Below are 18,768 nucleotides of genomic sequence, written 5' to 3' on the forward strand. Positions count from 1 at the left end.
ATAAGGAAGTTATCACTCCTTTAGGATATGCTTAAGTCCTCTGGCACACATTTACTTAAAGGCACCCTGAGATTTGATCCCCAACCCCAACAATCATACCTCCTACCATGCCACACATGCATGGCAGGAGGCATCAGTTTGGAATCAGGTATCAGGTCCCAATCATGTTCTGTCTACTGGCCAGTGCAGGGGGAGCTGGAGACGATGATCCTGAGCTCCCCCGAACAAGCAAGTTGAAAGCCAGGTGCCTGCAGCCTGGCATAACTCAGTATGGTATGAGGCTGACAATCAGCTGAATGCTGGCACTGGTTCTGGGGCACTTGTTCAATTTAAGGTGCCATCCAAGCCAACTATAAAAATATTCTACATTATATAAAAGAAATGCAAAACTCTAGAACTCGGGGTTCAGAGATGATACTTTTTATTAGACCAACAAAGAAATTGCAAAAAAAATATTTTTTTCTGCAAGCTTAGCGCACACGTGCCCTTCCTCAGGCTCAGGGAAAAATAAAGACGGTAAAAAGTTCCCACAGGTAGAAAACAAACTTCATTTGTGCATGGAGGAAGTGGAAGGTAGAAGTCTATTCCTCTGGGTCCATGAGAGTGTCTTTGTGAGTTGCTGTCTGACGTGCAGATAAAGCAGGATTCCTTCCCTGGTGGTGTCAGATGGCAGAAAGGCAGGGAGGTGTAGATATCTTTCTTGCTGTTCAGCAATGAAGGTAAAATCCAAAATGGACTAAAATTCAACATCTTCCATGTTTCAGGGATGTATTTGGTAGCCGTGTAGGTATATGCACATGTAACGTCCATGCCATTTATGTAACATGTAGAAGGGTCCTAATACACCTATTATAAAATATTGATACTAAATATGAAATTAAGAACCAGAGCAAATGACTCTTTCGTTCACTTACAGATGCCTTAAACCACGAGCAGTATGGTAGTTAGCTTACATGTGTATAAGTGCCCTATGATTGCTAACTACCATACTGCTCGTGGTTTAAGGCATCTATAAGTGACCAAACAAGCATTTACCGTGGTTCTTAATTTCATATTTGGTATCAATATTTTATAATAGGTATATTAGTGATTGTCCATGTACTGCTAATCTTGCCTGGTACACCAAAGCGTCTCTCTAGTTTTTAAACCACGTCTGTAATGTCAGCAAATATAGATTATTACCGTTACATAAGTTAGGCGTCCAGTTTCCAATGAGATCAGGTTTCTACAGATCATACACTTTCATAGCGGTTCAAGTACACTGTCCTCATAAAATCCTCAAATGAGGAATATGAGAATCCTCACTGATTGTCATATGTGTATATGCTGACATGGTGATAAACAAGACATGTTCATAACTACATTTGGCTAACCCAAGTTATCTACTTGGATTTAAAATAGTAGCAAAAAAACAAGGTTTACTTTAACACAGGACTACACTTAAAAGTTCAATGCCAAGTCACTGATGGGTTTCAAGTTGAGCTGCTGAGTTCATTTAAACCCAGGAGTTAACCTTCTCATTGCTATTGGTTTTAGTCACCTTGGCTTACACTGTTTAGTGACCCCAAAGTGAAGGACCTCTGTTTTTTAGCAATCAAGATGGATGAGGGAAGACTGAAATGCACATGAAGAGAAACGGCAGACAAGGGTCTTTGGGTAAATATGGTATCTTTAATTAAACCAACTACAGAGCTATAACCAACACTCCTGAAATATGAGAAGCAAAGGTGGTCTAACCTGGGGTGCTTTTCCTCATTAGATTTTTTAACAGATTTTTTTTGGACAAAACGTTAACAATTTTGTCAAAACATTTCCATCTGTATTCAATTTTTCCATGGAAGAAGGAAGTATGAAATCCTATTCTGTCCTTACAGCAGTAACCACTTTGCACTCCCAAACACTGGAGATAAACAGCTGCAACCACCCCCTTACTGGGACACAGAAATGGAGGACGTAGGGACATTTGGGAACAATACACACAGCTCCGTGTATAGAAAAAATTCCTGTAATTCTGAGAAACGGAGCAAGGGCAGATCTTGACAGCGCTACCTACCGAGGCAAAGCCTGGATCTTGTATGGCCGAGGGCCCATGGTCATGCCTATTTTGAACTGGAGGTTGAGCTTCGTGTTCTTCGGTGCCTGGAACGTGAACTTCTGAAAAAGGGCGGTGAAGAACAGGAACAGCTCCGTTCTAGCCAGCTGCTCTCCCAGGCAAACCCTTTTCCCTGAAACAATAGCAACATCTGTGTGTATCAGCTAAAGGACTGTGTTAAAAAGCTCTACCAGCAATGGTACTTTTTGTAAGTAAAAACAATGGGCTCCTATAGACATGGAGTGAGGCTGCTCCGATGTGCTGTAAATCCAGCAGGCTGGAGCAAACTCAATGAATCTAGCATGCTGGAGTGCAGAAATTAATGTGCTCCACCGGCCTCCGGCATCACGTGTATCAGAGCCCCCATGCTGAAAAACGGTGGTGCGGTGATTTAAACTCAAGCTTATTGAATGTGCTTTACTTCAAAGCAACCCGTTGCCATTTTTTCAGCGCAGGGATGCTGATACATGTGACGCTTGGGTACTTTAAATTAGCATGGCTTGCTAATTAAAGCGCCCTTCCCGCCCACCTCCCAGGTCTAGAAACGCCCAATGACCCAATTTGTCTCCCCCTCAGGCCGATAAGTAGCATTTAAGCAGCTAACTGTAGTCACACACGTGTCATGTTGAAGCATTTAGCAGACTTTTAGGTCTTACTCTACCATGTGCAACAGGCTAGGGCTTTCTAAGCCTGCACAGAAGACCTTACTCCAGCCATTTATGCTCTTGCTGTAGTCTTGCTGCGATCCTATTCCAGTGGCATAGGCCTGTAAACTCTAAATCACTTGAAGCTGCTTGAATGTTACTTGTGGAAAAAGTACAACTGGTGACTGGTTGGCCAAGAAGGAAGGTTGTCCTAGTTCTCAGGCTAGTACTTGGGCAACTTGCCCAGGGAATGGGAGACACAGATTCTAGGTCACCCTCAGTCTCAAGGGATTTGAACTTAGATATCCCACTTCACATTAGAGTACACTAATTGCTGGCCCAGGGCAAGGCCAGGGCCCAGAGCACCCTATTTTTTCAGGCACAGTCTAGCTCATTTCACCACCGTCCTTAGGAAGGTGCCCTATATATCATTTGGCCTCACATATACTCCCCTCCCTGACTGCCCAGGGGGCCAGCTTCAACAGGATAGGGAGAGATGGCTGTCTGTGACCTAATGCAGCAGGAGATGCAGGCTCCAGTTAAAAGGCAGAAGCCTCTCCCTTTTCTACATTTGCAGTGTACACAGCGCTCTGGGCCCTGGAGCACTAGCTACAGAAATCAGCCCCCAGGCATTTAGGCCGACTTTAGGGAGCAGGACTCAGGTTGGTCTGTGGCTCACTCATCCCTTCTGCTCCTGATGCCTGGATGGCTGTCTAGTTCATAAAAGCATAGAAAATTAGGGTTGAAAGGGACCTCAGGAGGTCATCTAGTCCCACCCTGTGCTCAAAGTAGGACCAGGCCCAGCTAGATCATCCCAGCCAGGGCTTTGTCTAGCCAGGCCTTAAAAACCTCCAAGGGTAGAAATTCCACCACCTCGCTAGGTAAGCTGTTCTAGTGCCTTACCACCCTCCTAGTGTGAAAGTTTTTCCTAATATCCAACTTAAACCACCCTTGCTGCAACGTAAGACCATTGCTCCTTGTTATGTCATCTGTGGGTGTGACTACACATGCCAATTTAATGCATATTAGCCGAAGTTAATGCTCATTAAGGATGCACATCTACATGTGTACACCCTTAATGTGCATTAAAAATGGTGAACTTAGTCTATTTGCACCTACATTGGACACCTGCAAATGCAAGAATCAAATTTAGGCTCAAATAGTTAAAGTGCATTAACAAATATATAGATGCTTTAAAGCGCATTAATGCTGTGTAAGTTGACTGACTTGGGATGAACTTTAGTCCCAAGTCAGTTCACACATAACATTAATGCATTTGAACACCTGCACATGTAGACCCATACCTAAACCCGCTTCATGCGCATTAAGGTAATGCGCATTCACTTTAGGCATGTGTAAATGCACATGTAGATGCCCTGTCACCACTGAGAGCAGTCCAGCTCCATCCTCTTTTGGAACCACCCTTCAGGTAGTTAAAGGCTGCTATCAAATCCCCACTCAGTCTTCTTTTCTTCAGACTAAATAAGCCCAGTTCCCTCAGTCTGTCTTCAGAAGTCATGTGCTCTCAGCCCCCTAATCATTTGTGTTGCCCTCCACTGGACTCTTTCCAACTTCTCCATACCTTTCTTTAGTAGGGGGGCCAAAACTGGACACAGTACTCCAGATGCAGTTCCTAGGTAGAAACACAGCGGCCCAAACCTGGTGCTACTGGAGAGAATCAAGCAGATCTCACCTGCTGAGAAGGGCAGGAAAGCCTCTCTCTTCCTGAACTGGCCATCCTTCAGAAAGTGCTCAGGGTTAAAAGCATCAGGAGTTTCCCACTCCTTCCTGTCAAACAGCACTGACGTCAAATTGGCGATCAGAATGATCCCCTGGACAGAGAAAGAAAAGGACTTAAAACCAGTTCTGTTTCTTTGATTGTAACCTGCAATGGAGTGAAGGGCAAGGGCCTTTCTTTTTTTATCTTGCAGATGGTATAAACAGCAGGTTTTTTGTTTGTTTGTAAGAGATGTTTTTCCTGCCTGTCTTTTTGCCCTGGAGGTAGATTATTGAGTTTGGTTTTGCTACTGGCCTGCCTGGAAGACCTGGGAGAGTTTTTTCAGTCCTAGGGGTGAGGTGTTGATGTCTGAGGAAGAGACCTTTTTCTTAGCTTGTTTATCACAAATTTGGGTAAAACTGTCACCGTAAATACAATCACCAGACAGAGCACAAATCACTTCCCCTCTCCCCTAATCAGGGTTGCTGCCTTCATATAGCAAGGGAGGATTAGGTTGGATATGAGGAAAAACTCTCTCGCTAGCAGCGCGGTGAAGCACTTGAACAGGCTACCTAGAGAGGTGGTGGCAACTCCATCCTTGGAGGTTTTCAAGACCTGGCTTGACAAAGCCCTGGCTGGGATGATCTAGTTGGGGCTGGTCCTGCTTTGAGCAGGGGGTTGGACTAAGTGACCTCCTGAGATCCTTTCCAACCCTAATTTTCTATGATTCAATGATATAGGGAATGTTATAAAGCTGCTAATACTCCAAAGTCTCTTAGGACAGGTTCTGAATTTCTAACAGAATACAAGTACTGAAAATTCAAGTTCAGGCTTTTTTATAAAGCATAAAGCCTCACAAAGGATTGCAACCCCTGTTTTAGGCTCTTGGTGAGTACTGGCCTTCAAAAAACAATATGTAGCTAACTAACTAGTACCTTACAATGGCTGCGTAATGATTGAGTGCACTTATTTCCATACAGTTTCATCATCTACCCACTGGTAATCTGGTCCTGAGCATCTCCTACTGTATAATATTTTCCAATAGGTTTAATCAGCGAAGAGTTACCTGCAACTGAGTCCAACATCATCACAGGATAATGTTCTCCTGGTTCACGCTGACTGACAGAATGGTCCCCAGTCTGGTTTTGTCTGGCTGATTTCCAGCATGAGGCTGCCAGTCAGCGGGAAACTCAGGAGGACCATGGACATGGGTCCTACACTTCCCTGAGCAGGGAGGAGAGAGGGAGAAGATGAATCTGCCCAGGCGTCAAGACCTGAGCAAACTCTGGATTAAAGTTGCTTGGGCAAAGCTGGGGCAGAGATTCCACCTGCTTCTTCCCATAAGGAGAAGTTTCTGCCTGGCAGTCTGGCTGGAGGCAGTCAGAAATGCTGCAGGCCCCAAAGAGGCAGCTGTGAAGACTTCTGGAGGTGCTGAAGAGGGAATATTTCTATTTCCCTGCTCCAAGCCCCCCCAAAACAGACCTGCAGGCACCAAGAACTCTACTGATCTTGTGTCAGCCAATAGCCTCAGCAATGAGCTTGTGCTAGATCCTGTTCTTTGTGCTAGATCCTGTTCTTAGCCCATATATTATGGCTTCAAGCTATTAAATAAAAATATATTCCATTATGGTTTTTGTAGTCATCAGGTCAAAAACTCTGGTCTGATTTTCAAATACCTCTATGGTGCTGGGAATGTGTATAGAAATAAGGAGCAGCTGTAAAATGCAGGTCTGGATCTGGATTGCTTCTCTAAATGGGTCAGAACCATACCTTTCCTGCCCTGAAGTATGAAGGCATTCAGATGTGGGTTTCTAGTTCAAACTCCTCTTGATTAATTCCCTAAACCAAGATAAAAAGCAAGACTACATTTCCTTCCAGGTTACCTTTGGCAGATGGAATCCAGCCAGCGTCGTGTCCCTTGTTATCCTTCGGGGCACATTTAAAGGGACAATGTTGCTTATCCTTTGAATTTCATGCACAACCGCGTTGGTGTATGGCATGTTGTCTCTGTCATCCATGGCTGGCAGGCGAGACTGGCCAACCACTGTGTCGATCTCTGCTTGCACTCTCTCTGTGGAAAGAGCTCTGTTTAAGTACCAGAGTGCAGTATCTACATCTGAATGCACCAGTAAGCATAGAAAGGTATGCCTGTTGGCTTACGAAGAGTGTCTTGGGCCTTAAGCACTAGAGGCAAGAGGATTTTTTTGTGTAACTAAAGAATAAATAGAAAACCTCGTTAGAGGGTCAATTGCCTCTGATGCAGTCAAAGGGGGAGAAAACTGTCCCCAGTCCATGCCAGTGATGTTGCTGACAATATGGTATGAACCTCCACTTACTGAACCATCTTATCAAGCAAGGACATATAGATCAGTGGAGAGAACAATGGACCGGGAGTTGAAAGACCTGCGTTCGGGCTCTGCGTGTTGTGCAAAAAAATTGTCTTCATACACACCACTCCTTCCTCGCACAATAGACACAGGGGGTGCCTATAGACGTGCTCGTTTGTGTTCTAATTAGAACACTCCAGCATCGCCTCGCTGTCACGTGTATTAAGCCCCCATACATTTCAAAATGGCTGCAGGGACACTTTATCTAAACCGCATTGCATGAGCTTTATATAAAGTGCCCCATGCCCATTTGGAAATACGCAGGAGCTTAATACCCATGACGGTGGGCCATTTTAATTAGAGCAGCTATCTGGGAACCGCTCTAATTAAACCAATCACCCCACCCCCGACCATGTATATAGGCAGCAAGAGGTATTTTCAATCCATATTCTGTCCCTGTTCAAAATATTGGTGTCAGGGCTCCCAGGGATGTTCCAAGGGAAACCTGACCAGGAAGATGCTTATCCACCAGTTTTCTCTCTGAGGCAATCTCCCACATTTTCCCAGCACAGACTGGCCTTTTGTCTGTCTGTACTGAAGGAGATCTCCCTGGGACAGAAGAACAAGCACAAGTAAGGGCCACATTTTAAAAATCCATGAGCAACATCACTGAAGCAGGTACATTAGATACAATGCCATCCTCTCCCTCGATCAAGCTTACTGTGGCTGTGGAGTTTTCTTCTTGCTTCTACATTACTTGCCAAATGTTTATCAGGGAAACATTTCTGAATGGGGAAAATCTTTGGAAAGAAAGCACTTAGGCATAGGCATTTCATAGAACAGCATTCAAAATCCTACCAGAAGGCTCTGATGCTGGGATAGAAACAAAACCATTTTACCTTGAATTTCTGGATATAGGGCCATGTACACTAGGGCCCAGCGGATGGCTGAGGAGGTTGTCTCAGTTCCAGCAAAAAAAAGATCCAGTGTAGAAAATATGAGATTGTTTTCATGGAAAGTAGAATTGGCTTCATTCTAAAGAAAATGTTTTAATTCTAATCAATTCCATATGAATGTTTATTAGTCTGCTTCCACGCTACATTGCAGGCTCAGATCTGCAAAGCAGAGGTTCAACTAAGGAGTTTTTGTGCCCTGGGGGTAGTGCAGGGCTGGTCCAGTCTTAGACCTACAACTGAGCAATACAGGGCTGCTATGGCAAAAGCCAGTGGGGATGGGCCCCTGTGTCTACCTCGGTGCCCAGCACCCTCCTCCTTCCCCCTAGGTACACTACTGCTACAAGATGTTGCATGCAATGTCCATTGACTTCAGGGAGAGCTGCCAGCCCCCAGCATGTCCAAGAATAGAGCTTAAAACAGGGAAGACTGAGCTTCATTCTTTTGGATGAAGTTTCTGCTGATTTTAGAGCTGAGTGCTTGGTTCAAGATGGCTGTAGGCTAGAGCTGGTTTTGGGTGTGAGCCCAGAACACAGTCCATGTATCTAAACACACCTTCAGGCTCTAGTTCATCAAGACACTCAAGCAAGTGCTTCTCTTTCAGCATGTGAGGAGTTATTTGGATGCCAACGGGGCCACCCGCGCACCTGAAGCTATGTGCTTAAGTGCTTGGCTGAATCAGGTCCGAAGTGTTAACTCACCGAGGGTCAGTTGCTCATGAAACTCAATTACCTTTGCGATTTCCTTCAGATAGCAGTCAATGAAATCCCTGGTGTCTGCTGGATTCCAGTCCTCCCTGTGCTTTGCAATCTCTTCTTTTACAAAACACTTCAGTTTTTCCCAGTTTTTAAAAAGGGTGTGATGGTGTCCTGGGAGCCACTTCATTACGGTGGGAAAGGAATTATACAGCTTTGGGCACAGAGACAGAAGAAAGGACACTTTGGTTTTAGAAAAATAGGCTAGTGCAGTATAATGTCCCCACATCTATTTCCTGAAGAGAGGCCTCGACATTGCAAAGACAGAGAACTGAGGCAGAGAGAGATTAAAGGTCTCAATCAAGGTCTCACAGATCATCTCTTTTAGAGCCAGGAAGTGATACCAGGCATCTCTGAACCAGCAGGCTCTGAACTAACTGCTCAGTTTATAGCATGCCATCCTTTCATCCATGTGCAAGCCGTGCATGCACTTGAGGCTGCTCTCCTCTGAACTTAGAGGTAAGTAGCAGGCAAGATAGAGGGCTGAAGTCCTGGTCACTGATCAGAGCCAGGGCACCAAGGCCAAGTATCTGATGGAAGGTAAAATTTAGGAGCTGCAGTCACCAGCACAAGTATAGGCCATGCTGAGCGGACTATTGCTGCTTTTCAGTTAATCCTATAAAAGGCTGAGAGGCTTCTCTAGGGTATGGACCATCAGAATCAAGAACAGGCTATCCAATCAGCCCTGGGTGAAGGAGGAGGAATCACCTTCTGCAGGGGAGGGTGACACATCCCAAAGAGAAACCAGAATTGAGGATCAGGCAGGATAACCCCAGGGAGCTCAAGAGAAAAAACTAGGGAACGGATAGGGAAAGGCAGAGGATTGCTTGGGGAAAAGAGCATCTGAACACCTCAATCAGGCCCAAGAGAAGTGTGCTTAGGGCCAAGAACCAGGCTGACAAACTCAAGTATGATATCATAGGATGTTTGGCAGGGAGAGCAAAATAAAGTCTTTACACTGCCTGAAGTCAGAAATCGAACAAGCTGTACCTGGATCCAAAAACTTCCCTCGAGCTGCACTGTCTCATCAAGCAACCGCAGTAAACTCTGGAATCGACTGTCATCATATTCAAACCGGCTCCCAAAAGTGACAGAACAAATGATGTTGGAAACAGCATTGTTAATTTTAAAGTGAGGGTCAAAAGGATTCCCTGGAAAACACCAAAAGGGAGAGATAAGATCCTTCCAGCTTCGCGGAAAAACAAATAAAAAAGCTCTTGAGAGGAGTGCAAATGTCAATATGGGCATCCTACATACCACCCAAGTGAGCAATGTCTCTTACACGGTGACCCCAAGTACTGAAAATGCTTTAAACACAGTGACTGAACAAGCAGCTACTTCAAGTTGGCTTTATAGCTTTTATAAGTGCATGCGTATATTTTTACACAGGTTTCCACCTTCATAAAGACTTAGGGAGGTTAATTCCATGCGTCTTCACCCTTGTCATTAATGGAAACAATTGTGTAGATTGTTTTGTGAATCCATGTCTCTGTGTGGAAGAATTTGGGTCCATTCCTGATAGATAGAAAACCCAAACCTGGACAAATTTATGGATCCAATTCCAGGTCTTGACCTAAATCTCAGTTATTTCAGAGTTTTTAAAAAGGAGCCAAATAAAGACAAAATGGCTCCAGAGAACTCACATGCAATTTCATGCCCATAATAGTCACATTATTGTTCCTTAATGAAAAAAAAAACACTTCACAAATCATTCCTTTACCTTTCTCTTCCTCAACTGCCTCAATGAGGTACCTGATTTCCTGCTGTATTCGTTTCTCTAAACTCTTCTTCCCCAGACCAAAATTCCTCAGAGTTGATAGGATAAATCTCCTTTGCTTTTTCCAATTATATCCGTTAGAGAAGATCACGCCTGTGGTGAGAGATAATCCCTGTTATTTTGTGGTGACCTTAGGAGACTGGACAATCACAACACTCTTCCTCCCTTTGGGATTTTAATAGTGAGCCTGGTTCTCTTTCCAGAGGACGCTCTGCTCTCGTTTGGCCTCTTATCTGTGCTCCATCACTCTCACATTGGGATTCTTGGGATATCAGTGTTGGGCTATGAAAACAAATCTACTTATATATTTACACACACAGCCGCATACGTGGGAAAACAGAACATGGGATATATATGAAAGCCTAAATGGAACCAGGCCTGTAAATGTCTTTGAGGATCTGGGCCCAAGTTACTGAGACAGGACTTGATATTGTTTATAATACTTCTGAATTTATTTTTTTTTACTATCTCTAGGATAATGTTGCATGCCTCCATTTCCTTGACTTTCTCATACATGGTTATAACTTGGAAAATATTTGGGGTAACATTGCACTGAGGTTAGCCTGGGAATGGAGTTGGGTCTTTGCACTAAATTCTCTGATGTATTTGGTACCCAAGAGAGACATGAAAGAAGCCCTAATGTGAAAGACTAGCTTGGAAAAGAGACTCCCAGAGACTCAAGGTGGAGAAACAAAGGCAGGACGGAGAGGAATGAGAGTCTCATGGGAGGCCACTCAAGTCTTCTTACTGACTTTTAAGCCAAAGCTCTGCCTAAGATTTGGCTCAAGTGTTGTGGCAGGAAGACTCTGCCTGCAAGATCAGAGTGGACCAATAATTGCTGTCTGTTCAGAAGAGGCTGCCTGCTGAACTGCATGCGACTTTGAGGTGCTGTCCTTCTTCTTTAGGAGGCAAAGGCCCTGTCCAGGAGTGGAGCTAGAGCACGTCTTGTTGGTGGACCACAGATGAGCAGAGGGTTCAGGGACCAGCAGGCTCCAGAGTCAAAACTGAAGCCAGAGAGTCACCCACTATAGAAGCGATGCCTGGGGTGGCTTCAGATGGGCACTCAGAGAAGACCTGTATTAAGATTGGGGATCCCAAACAAGAGCCCCTTTGGGGAGTCCATGACAGTCACTATGCTGTCACTGCTTAGAGGGGATTTGTGTGAAACCCACGTGCAGGTGTTTGCAGGATCGGTGCAGTCATTATTGAAACATTACAATAGAAATGCTTGTCCTAGAAAGAAAAACTCACCGAAGCCACCAACGAATTCCTCAAAAATAGGGATCGGTGGACGATCAGTACAGTTTTCACCCTGATAAACAAGTATTTCCTTCACAAGCTGGAGTCCATTTACAATCACAATATGCTCACTACCAAACTGCAGGCTGAAAACGTCACCATATTTTTCAGCATACTGGAAAAAAAGAAAAGATTGAGTGATTTTGTTCACAGTTAAACTTGCTTGTTAATGAGAATTAGGGACCTAAGATATGTGAGCAGTCAGGATTTTTGTTGGGGATATTTTTTATTTGACCAACTGCATGGTTGGGAGATTTAGACTACAATGCTTTACTTTCCCCCCAACAATTATGATTGATAAGTTGTATTACAATGGCGCTGGAGGACCATGCTGTTCAAGCCCTCCTTTCTTGGCCCTGTGAGCTTACAACAAAACGTTACAGGTGTTTGCAGCAAACAAAAAAAAGGGAATGAGGTAACAGTAGGAGAAAGCTGTTATATCACTAGGACCACCTTATGTCTTGGCCTAAATGATCTCAAAATACAAGAGCCCAAAGCATCAAACCAAATCCTTCCTGCCTGGGACCTGGGACCTGCCTCCCCTGGTGAAGAAATCAAATATTCTGGTTTAAACAGTGTGCTCCTGTCCTGTTAGAGGCACTGGTGGTCTCTGGTTCATATGCTGCTTATTACAAACTGTGCTGCTCCCCCCTGGCTGGCCCTGACTGGAAGCTGTGAAAATAAATGAAATTACTGGGTTCCTGTGTGACCCTTGGGGAAAAAAGAAGGGCAAAGGGGCCGAATATCACAGAGTCATTTCTAAGCTCCTCTGGACCTTCTGGGTCACCTTCAATCCTCGTGGGTTCCTGACTCATCGTCACTGCTTGTCCTACAGGCCTTTCTAGCCCCAACTTCCGTGCAAGTTCGTGCCAGCTCATACCTCCTAAAGTCTTGTAATTAAATCATTCCAAGCTCTTCTGCAATGAACTCTTGAAAATCCTTTGGAGATTTTACCCATCTCATTTCTCCTAATCCATCATGAGTCCTTCTAATCCTGCTGAGCACCTCAATCCCAGCTCAGAACCTTTCAAATCTTGAGTGTTTCTATGCGTGGTACCTCTTTATGAGCAACATCTCATCTGTCAAGTCTTTGTAGGCCTTCTTCTTCCTGAAATCTGAGCGGTCGCAGAGCTTCCTCTCGTGCGTGGATGACCTCTACCTGACTCAAGAAGTCTATGGGCCAACGAGAGGCAAAGCGCTGCTTGACCTGGTGCTGGCTACTGACGAGGACCTAGTCGGCGACCTAGTGATCGATGGGAAGCTGGGTGACAGCGACCACGAGCTGATCACCTTCACCATCTGCCGAAAAGCTGGCAAGTCGGTCAGCAACACGCAAGTCCTTGACTTCAGGAAAGCCGACTTTGACAAGCTCAGGAGGCTTGTCAGTGAGGCCCTAAGGGACTGTGACCGCAGGGAGAGGGGAGTTCAAGAAGAGTGGTTGCTCCTCAAGGGAGCGATCCTCAATGCACAAACTAAGTCTATTCCATCTCAGAGGAAAGGCAGCAAGAGGGCACAACAGCCCCCCTGGCTCTCCAGGGACCTACCAGACCTCCTGAGGCTAAAAAGAAAGGCCTACAAAGGATGGAGGATGGGAGTCACCTCCAAGGAGGATTATTCTGCACTGGTCCGGTCCTGTAGGGAGCAGACCAGGAAAGCCAAGGCTGCAACTAAACTCCAGCTAGCTTTGAGCATCAAGGACAATAAAAAGTCCTTTTTCAGATATGTGGGGAGCCGGAGGAAAAGCAGAGGCAACGTTGGACCCCTGCTGAGCCAGATGGGGCAACTGACAACTGACGCCCAGGAAAAAGCCAACCTATAAAATAGGTACTTTGTGTCGGTCTTTCATCAGCCCCATGGGACGCCTGTGCCTGCTACAGGGCCGGGAAGTCCGGGTGAGGGTGATCCCCTGCCCTCCATTAATGCTGACTTTGTGAAGGAACATCTTGAGAAGCTGGATACCTTCAAGTCAGCCGGCCCTGACAATCTTCACCCCAAGGTACTCAAGGAGCTGGCAAGCATCATAGCCCAGCCTCTAGCGCAGATCTTTGAAAACTCTTGGCGCTCTGGTGTAGTGCCCGAAGACTGGAAGAAGGCCAATGTGGTGCCTATCTTCAAGAAAGGGAGGAAAGTGGATCCGGCTAACTATAGGCCCATCAGCCTGACTTCTATCCCGGGGAAGATCTTAGAAAAGTTTATTAAGGAGGCCATCCTTAATGGACTGGCCGACGCCAACATCTTAAGGGATAGCCAGCACGGGTTTGTTGCGGGTAGGTCTTGCTTGACCAATCTCATTTCCTTCTACGACCAGGTGACCTATCACCTGGACAAGGGAGATGAGATTGATGTCATATATCTTGACTTCAAAAAAGCCTTCGATCTGGTGTCCCATGATCGTCTCTTGGAGAAACTGGCCAATTGTCGCCTTGGGTCCCCCACGATCCACTGGCTGGAAAATTGGCTCCGGGGTCGGACCCAGAGGGTAGTAATTGATGGAAGTCACTCATCGTGGTGTCCTGTGACCAGTGGGGTCCCCCAGGGCTCTGTCCTTGGACCCATACTGTTCAACATCTTCATTAACGATGTGGACACTGGAGTCAGAAGCGGACTGGCCAAGTTCGCCGATGACACCAAACTTTGGGGCAAAGCATCCACGCCAGAAGACAGGCGGGTGATCCAGGCTGACCTGGACAGGCTCAGCAAGTGGGCGGATGAGAATCTGATGGTGTTCAACGCCGATAAATGCAAGGTTCTCCACCTTGGGAAGAAAAACCCGCAGCATCCTTATAGGCTCGGCAGTGCTATGTTGGTTAGCACTATGGAAGAAAGAGACTTGGGGGTCATCATTGACCACAAGATGAACATGAGCCTGCAATGCAATGCTGCGGCTAGTAAAGCGACCAAAATGCTGGCTTGCATCCATAGATACTTCTCAAGCAAATCCCAGGACGTCATTCTCCCCCTGTACTCGGCCTTAGTGAGGCCGCAGCTGGAGTACTGCGTCCAGTTTTGGGCTCCACAATTCAAAAAGGATGTGGAGAAGCTTGAGAGAGTCCAGAGAAGAGCCACGCGCATGATCAGGGGTCAGGGAAGCAGACCCTACGATGACAGGCTGAGAGCCCTGGGGCTCTTTAGCCTGGAAAAGCGCAGGCTCAGGGGTGATCTGATGGCCACCTACAAGTTTATCAGGGGTGATCACCAGTATCTAGGGGAACGTTTGTTCACCAGAGCGCCCCAAGGGATGACGAGGACGAATGGTCACAAACTACTACAAGATCGTTTCAGGCTGGACATAAGGAAGAATTTCTTTACTGTCCGAGCCCCCAAGGTCTGGAACAGCCTGCCACCGGAGGTTGTTCAAGTGCCTTCATTGAACACCTTCAAGATGAAACTGGATGCTTATCTTGCTGGGATCCTATGACCCCAGCTGACGTCCTGCCCTTTGGGCGGGGGGCTGGACTCGATGATCTTCTGAGGTCCCTTCCAGCCCTAATGTCTATGAAATCTATGAAATCTATGATATCACTGCATACTTAGCAAGGCCCCAGGAGGCAGGATGATCGTATATTCCTGGCCTCAAAATGGGACACCATGCCCCCAACCCCATTACCCTTGCTGTCTGGCATGTTTAACTGCCTCCCAGTTCTGGTCTCAGCACACCAGACATCATGACTTGGTGGAGGAGAGGATGGTGCAGAGGACCAGAGACCAAAACTGGAGAGAGACAGTCCCATTTTCCTGAGGGCTGTTCCATTTTAAACGTGTGTCCTGCTGTCCTGCTGAAAATTGGACTAAAACATGCACTTGAGCAAACTTTCAGGATGCCCAGCTGGCTATTTAACATGGGCCTGCTCTAGAAAAAATTGGACATGTGGTCACCCTACCTGCATGTGTGACAAACCCTGACCAAGCTATAGTTCCCTTAGTCCCCATTTGTCCTGACACACTGCCATCTGTAACATGCAGGTCTCGATTCACCTGTAATGCCAAGTTTGCTTGGGAGCATTCCCCATCTCTGGCAGACAGCCTTGGTGCACCCTGTTTCTTGAGCACTTCCACTGGGGACGGGATCCTCAGGGGGATGCCCCCACACCCAGCCCAGGTGAGAAGCATGTGACCCGGGTTTCCTACACTATAACAATTGCAGGTTGCCACGGTGGGTGGCTCACAGGGACTGCCAGCAGCTGGCGCAACCCAGAGTAGCCCAGAGCTAACTAGCCAGTTACCCTCAAGAGCCGTGCGGGGTGTTCTTCAGCTGCCGCCTCAAGACTTTTGCTCATCACACCCTGTTGGCTATTACTTTTGAAGAGCGTTGCCATATCTCCAGTTCCAAGAAAGAGGACACCTGTCAGGGGGGTACACCTCACTCCCCACCTACAGCCTCCTGGTCCTGCCAGTGCCCCTCACTCCCAAACTGAAGTCCCCCATCAAAAGCCACAGTCCCTCATCGCTCCCCCCACCCCACCCAGGCCATGCTGGTGCCCATCACTCCCAACCCATGGACCCCTGACCCTGCTGGTGCCCCTCACTCCCACCCCCTGGCCATTCTGGTGCCCCTCACTCCTGACCCACAGCCCCCTGCTCCCTCCAGCCCTGCAGGAGGGGGCAACCAGCTGCCCCCATGCCAACCAGGCTCTCTCAGCTCCCCCGACTGCAGCCATCGAGGCTGGGGTGGGTGAGCTTTCACCAGGTGGGTCCCAGGGCCTGGGCTGAGGCCCCCACCATGCCCATCATGCAGCTCCTTTAAGCCCTACGCTGGGGGTGGTCCGCACTGCATCAGCAGGAAAGGGGCGGTGCGGGGCCGGGCAGTGTGGTCCAGTGCAGGGATGAGCGTGCAAGCGTGAAACATGGCTGCCCAGCTGTCAGTGGGGCCGTGTCCCCAGGTGGGATGCTGAGGAGCCCGCACGGGGGTGCGTGCACTCGTGAGGAGGAAGCACAAGGTCACACTAGCACCTTCCTCCTCCTCCTTCTTCTCCTCCATGGGAGCTGGAGATGAGGAGCGAGGTGGGCTGTGTGCGCGTGGCCATGTGTGAAGACCATGATCCTCATCCCCGATGGAGCCAGGCAGTGTCCTGAGGCGCTGCTTCTCCTCCTCCTCCTCCTCGCTGCTGCTGCTGGAGGCCAACAGCTGGCTGCTCCTGCACGGCTTCCGCTACCTAGTGCTGTACGCCCAGGTGTCCCAGGGCAAGCCTGCATTACGCTTCGTTCATTCATTGAGAAGTGAGCCACAGTCCCTCATCCCCCCCGCACCAGGCCATGCTGGTGCCCATCACTCCTGACGCATGGACCGCTGACCCTGCTGGTGCCTCTCACTCCTGCCCCCCGGCCATGCTGGTGCCCCTCACTCCTGACCCACAGCCCCCTGCTCCCTCCAGCCCTGCAGGAGGGGGCTACCAGCTGCCCCCATGCCAACCAGGCTCAAGCGCAGTGACTCCAACTTGTGCGGGCGGCAGTGGAGCGAGTTTGGCCCTGGCACAGGTGGGAGGGAAGAGGGGATGCCTGTGGCACCCACCTCCCTGGGCTGGGGCTCCAGTGCCGTGCCAGGAAGCCTGGCCATGCCTGCCCTGGGCAGCATCTCCTGGTCAGCCCAGCCCCAGGAGCACAGGCACCATCCCTGGTGTTGCCAGCCTGGCTGCAGAGCTCCCCACTGCCCTCTTCCCCCGCTGGAGGGGCAAGTACCTGCCCCCCACTCACATGCCATAGCCCGAGCCCCCGGACACCATGCTTCCCTCAGCACCAGCAGGCACCCACTCCCCCTGCACACACCCATTCCCTCCGCACACCTCTGCCACACACATAGACACACACAGCCCCCCAGATAGTCCCCAAGCCCTGGCCCTCCAACCCCCGCCCCCATTGTTTTACCTGCATGCAGCTGCTGGGGCTACTGCCATGACCCTGCCTGCCTGCATGCCAGCTATGTGTGTGCGTGTACAAATGCACATACGTACACTGCCTCCAATCACCCTTTGCCCCACTTCCACCAAGGGAGCAGAGCAAAATCCCAGACATTGGTTCAGATTTTTAAAAACTGCCTGGATGGAGATCAGAGGTCCAGTAAGAGGACATGTCCAGGAAAACCTGGATGTACGGTAACCCTACTTTTGAAAAGGAGTGTCTCTGATTCCTCTCCCATTACCTCTTACCTTCTGTATGGAGATGTGAGGCTGCCTGAAGTCAAGATGCAATATGTGGCCCAGAAACGGAAGAGGCAGCGGTCCTGGAGGGAAATTCACTGCACGTCTCCTTTTCATACAATCTGCTATCAAAAGAAATGCACCTATGAAGACTGCAACGGTCCGGAAGGACACATTCTCCCAGAGAACGGTTAGAGACGAGAGAAACTGCAGCTGCATTTTGACTTGCACAAAGGGCAGAAACTATTGTGAAAGGAAACTAGGTAGTAAAGCAGCAACCCGACCCGACCCGCCCCTGGGTTTGGGAGGAGGAGCCAGGTCACAAACAACTGTGGAGGGATGGTAGAGTCCTCATCATTCATACCTATGAGAAAGTACGCCAAGGAAATGCTAGAGGGATAGTAATAAAACTAGGAGAGCTCCCAGAGGGAAGCCAGATTGGAAACTGCAGTGTGGCTGTATGTCTCTCCTCCTCACACTGCATGGTGTTAGGACTGGGAACAATCTCTTGCTAAGGAAAGAAAGAGAGAGTAAATTCCCTAAATTGGCAGGGGGCAGACAGAGTCAATGGAGACAAGGAGGGAAGGAGAGGCTAAAATCCTAGTGTAGCTGTGGAGTCCAGTGCAGCCTCCTCTTTTGGAGGCTGTTAGAAAAGTGTAGCCGGCCACATGGCATTAGAAAGTTTGGGAGGCTCCAGGTGGATTCAGATTCATCAGGGAAAACCCAAGAATAGCAGGAAAATGCCCACGTGTACAGCCAGCCTTAGGGAAAATTGCACCCTGGGGGAACTTGCAATTGAATGCCCCCAACTCCTCTACAGGTCAGCAACACTGCTGCCGGCAGAGGCAGGGCACAGTCTGGCAGGGAGGTCGAGCAGCATGGTGTGCCAGTGCCAGTGCCAGGCAGGGGGGTGGGTAGGCACCGCTGCTGCTGTGCGCGAGCAAGGAGGGTGGACTGAACCAGGAACTACCCCACCCATGCCTGGCTCGTCCTCAGCACCAGCTGGAGGCGGGGGGTGGGCTGGGATGGGCACCACTCCTCCTGCCTAGGGGCAGGGTCACTCAGGGTGA

At 48.2% G+C, this 18,768-nt stretch overlaps 1 protein-coding gene across 1 annotated transcript; it reads right to left on the reverse strand.

Annotated features, from left to right (window-relative positions):
- Window positions 1–404: 404 nt before the first annotated feature.
- On the reverse strand, window positions 405–17,971 carry LOC132250739 (cytochrome P450 2J4-like). Its single transcript, XM_059727894.1, has 10 exons — window positions 17,708–17,971; window positions 11,517–11,679; window positions 10,209–10,358; window positions 9,479–9,639; window positions 8,466–8,642; window positions 7,680–7,815; window positions 6,337–6,524; window positions 4,430–4,568; window positions 2,054–2,225; window positions 405–846 (listed from the first exon to the last, which is right to left on the reverse strand). The coding sequence occupies exons 1-10, from the start codon at window positions 17,915–17,917 to the stop codon at window positions 816–818; spliced, it is 1,527 nt and encodes a 508-aa protein (XP_059583877.1). The 5' UTR covers window positions 17,918–17,971; the 3' UTR covers window positions 405–815.
- Between the last annotated feature and the right edge of the window lie 797 nt (window positions 17,972–18,768).

The sequence above is a fragment of the Alligator mississippiensis genome, chromosome 5 (genome assembly GCF_030867095.1).
Source record: "Alligator mississippiensis isolate rAllMis1 chromosome 5, rAllMis1, whole genome shotgun sequence".
Classification (NCBI taxonomy): domain Eukaryota; kingdom Metazoa; phylum Chordata; order Crocodylia; family Alligatoridae; genus Alligator; species Alligator mississippiensis.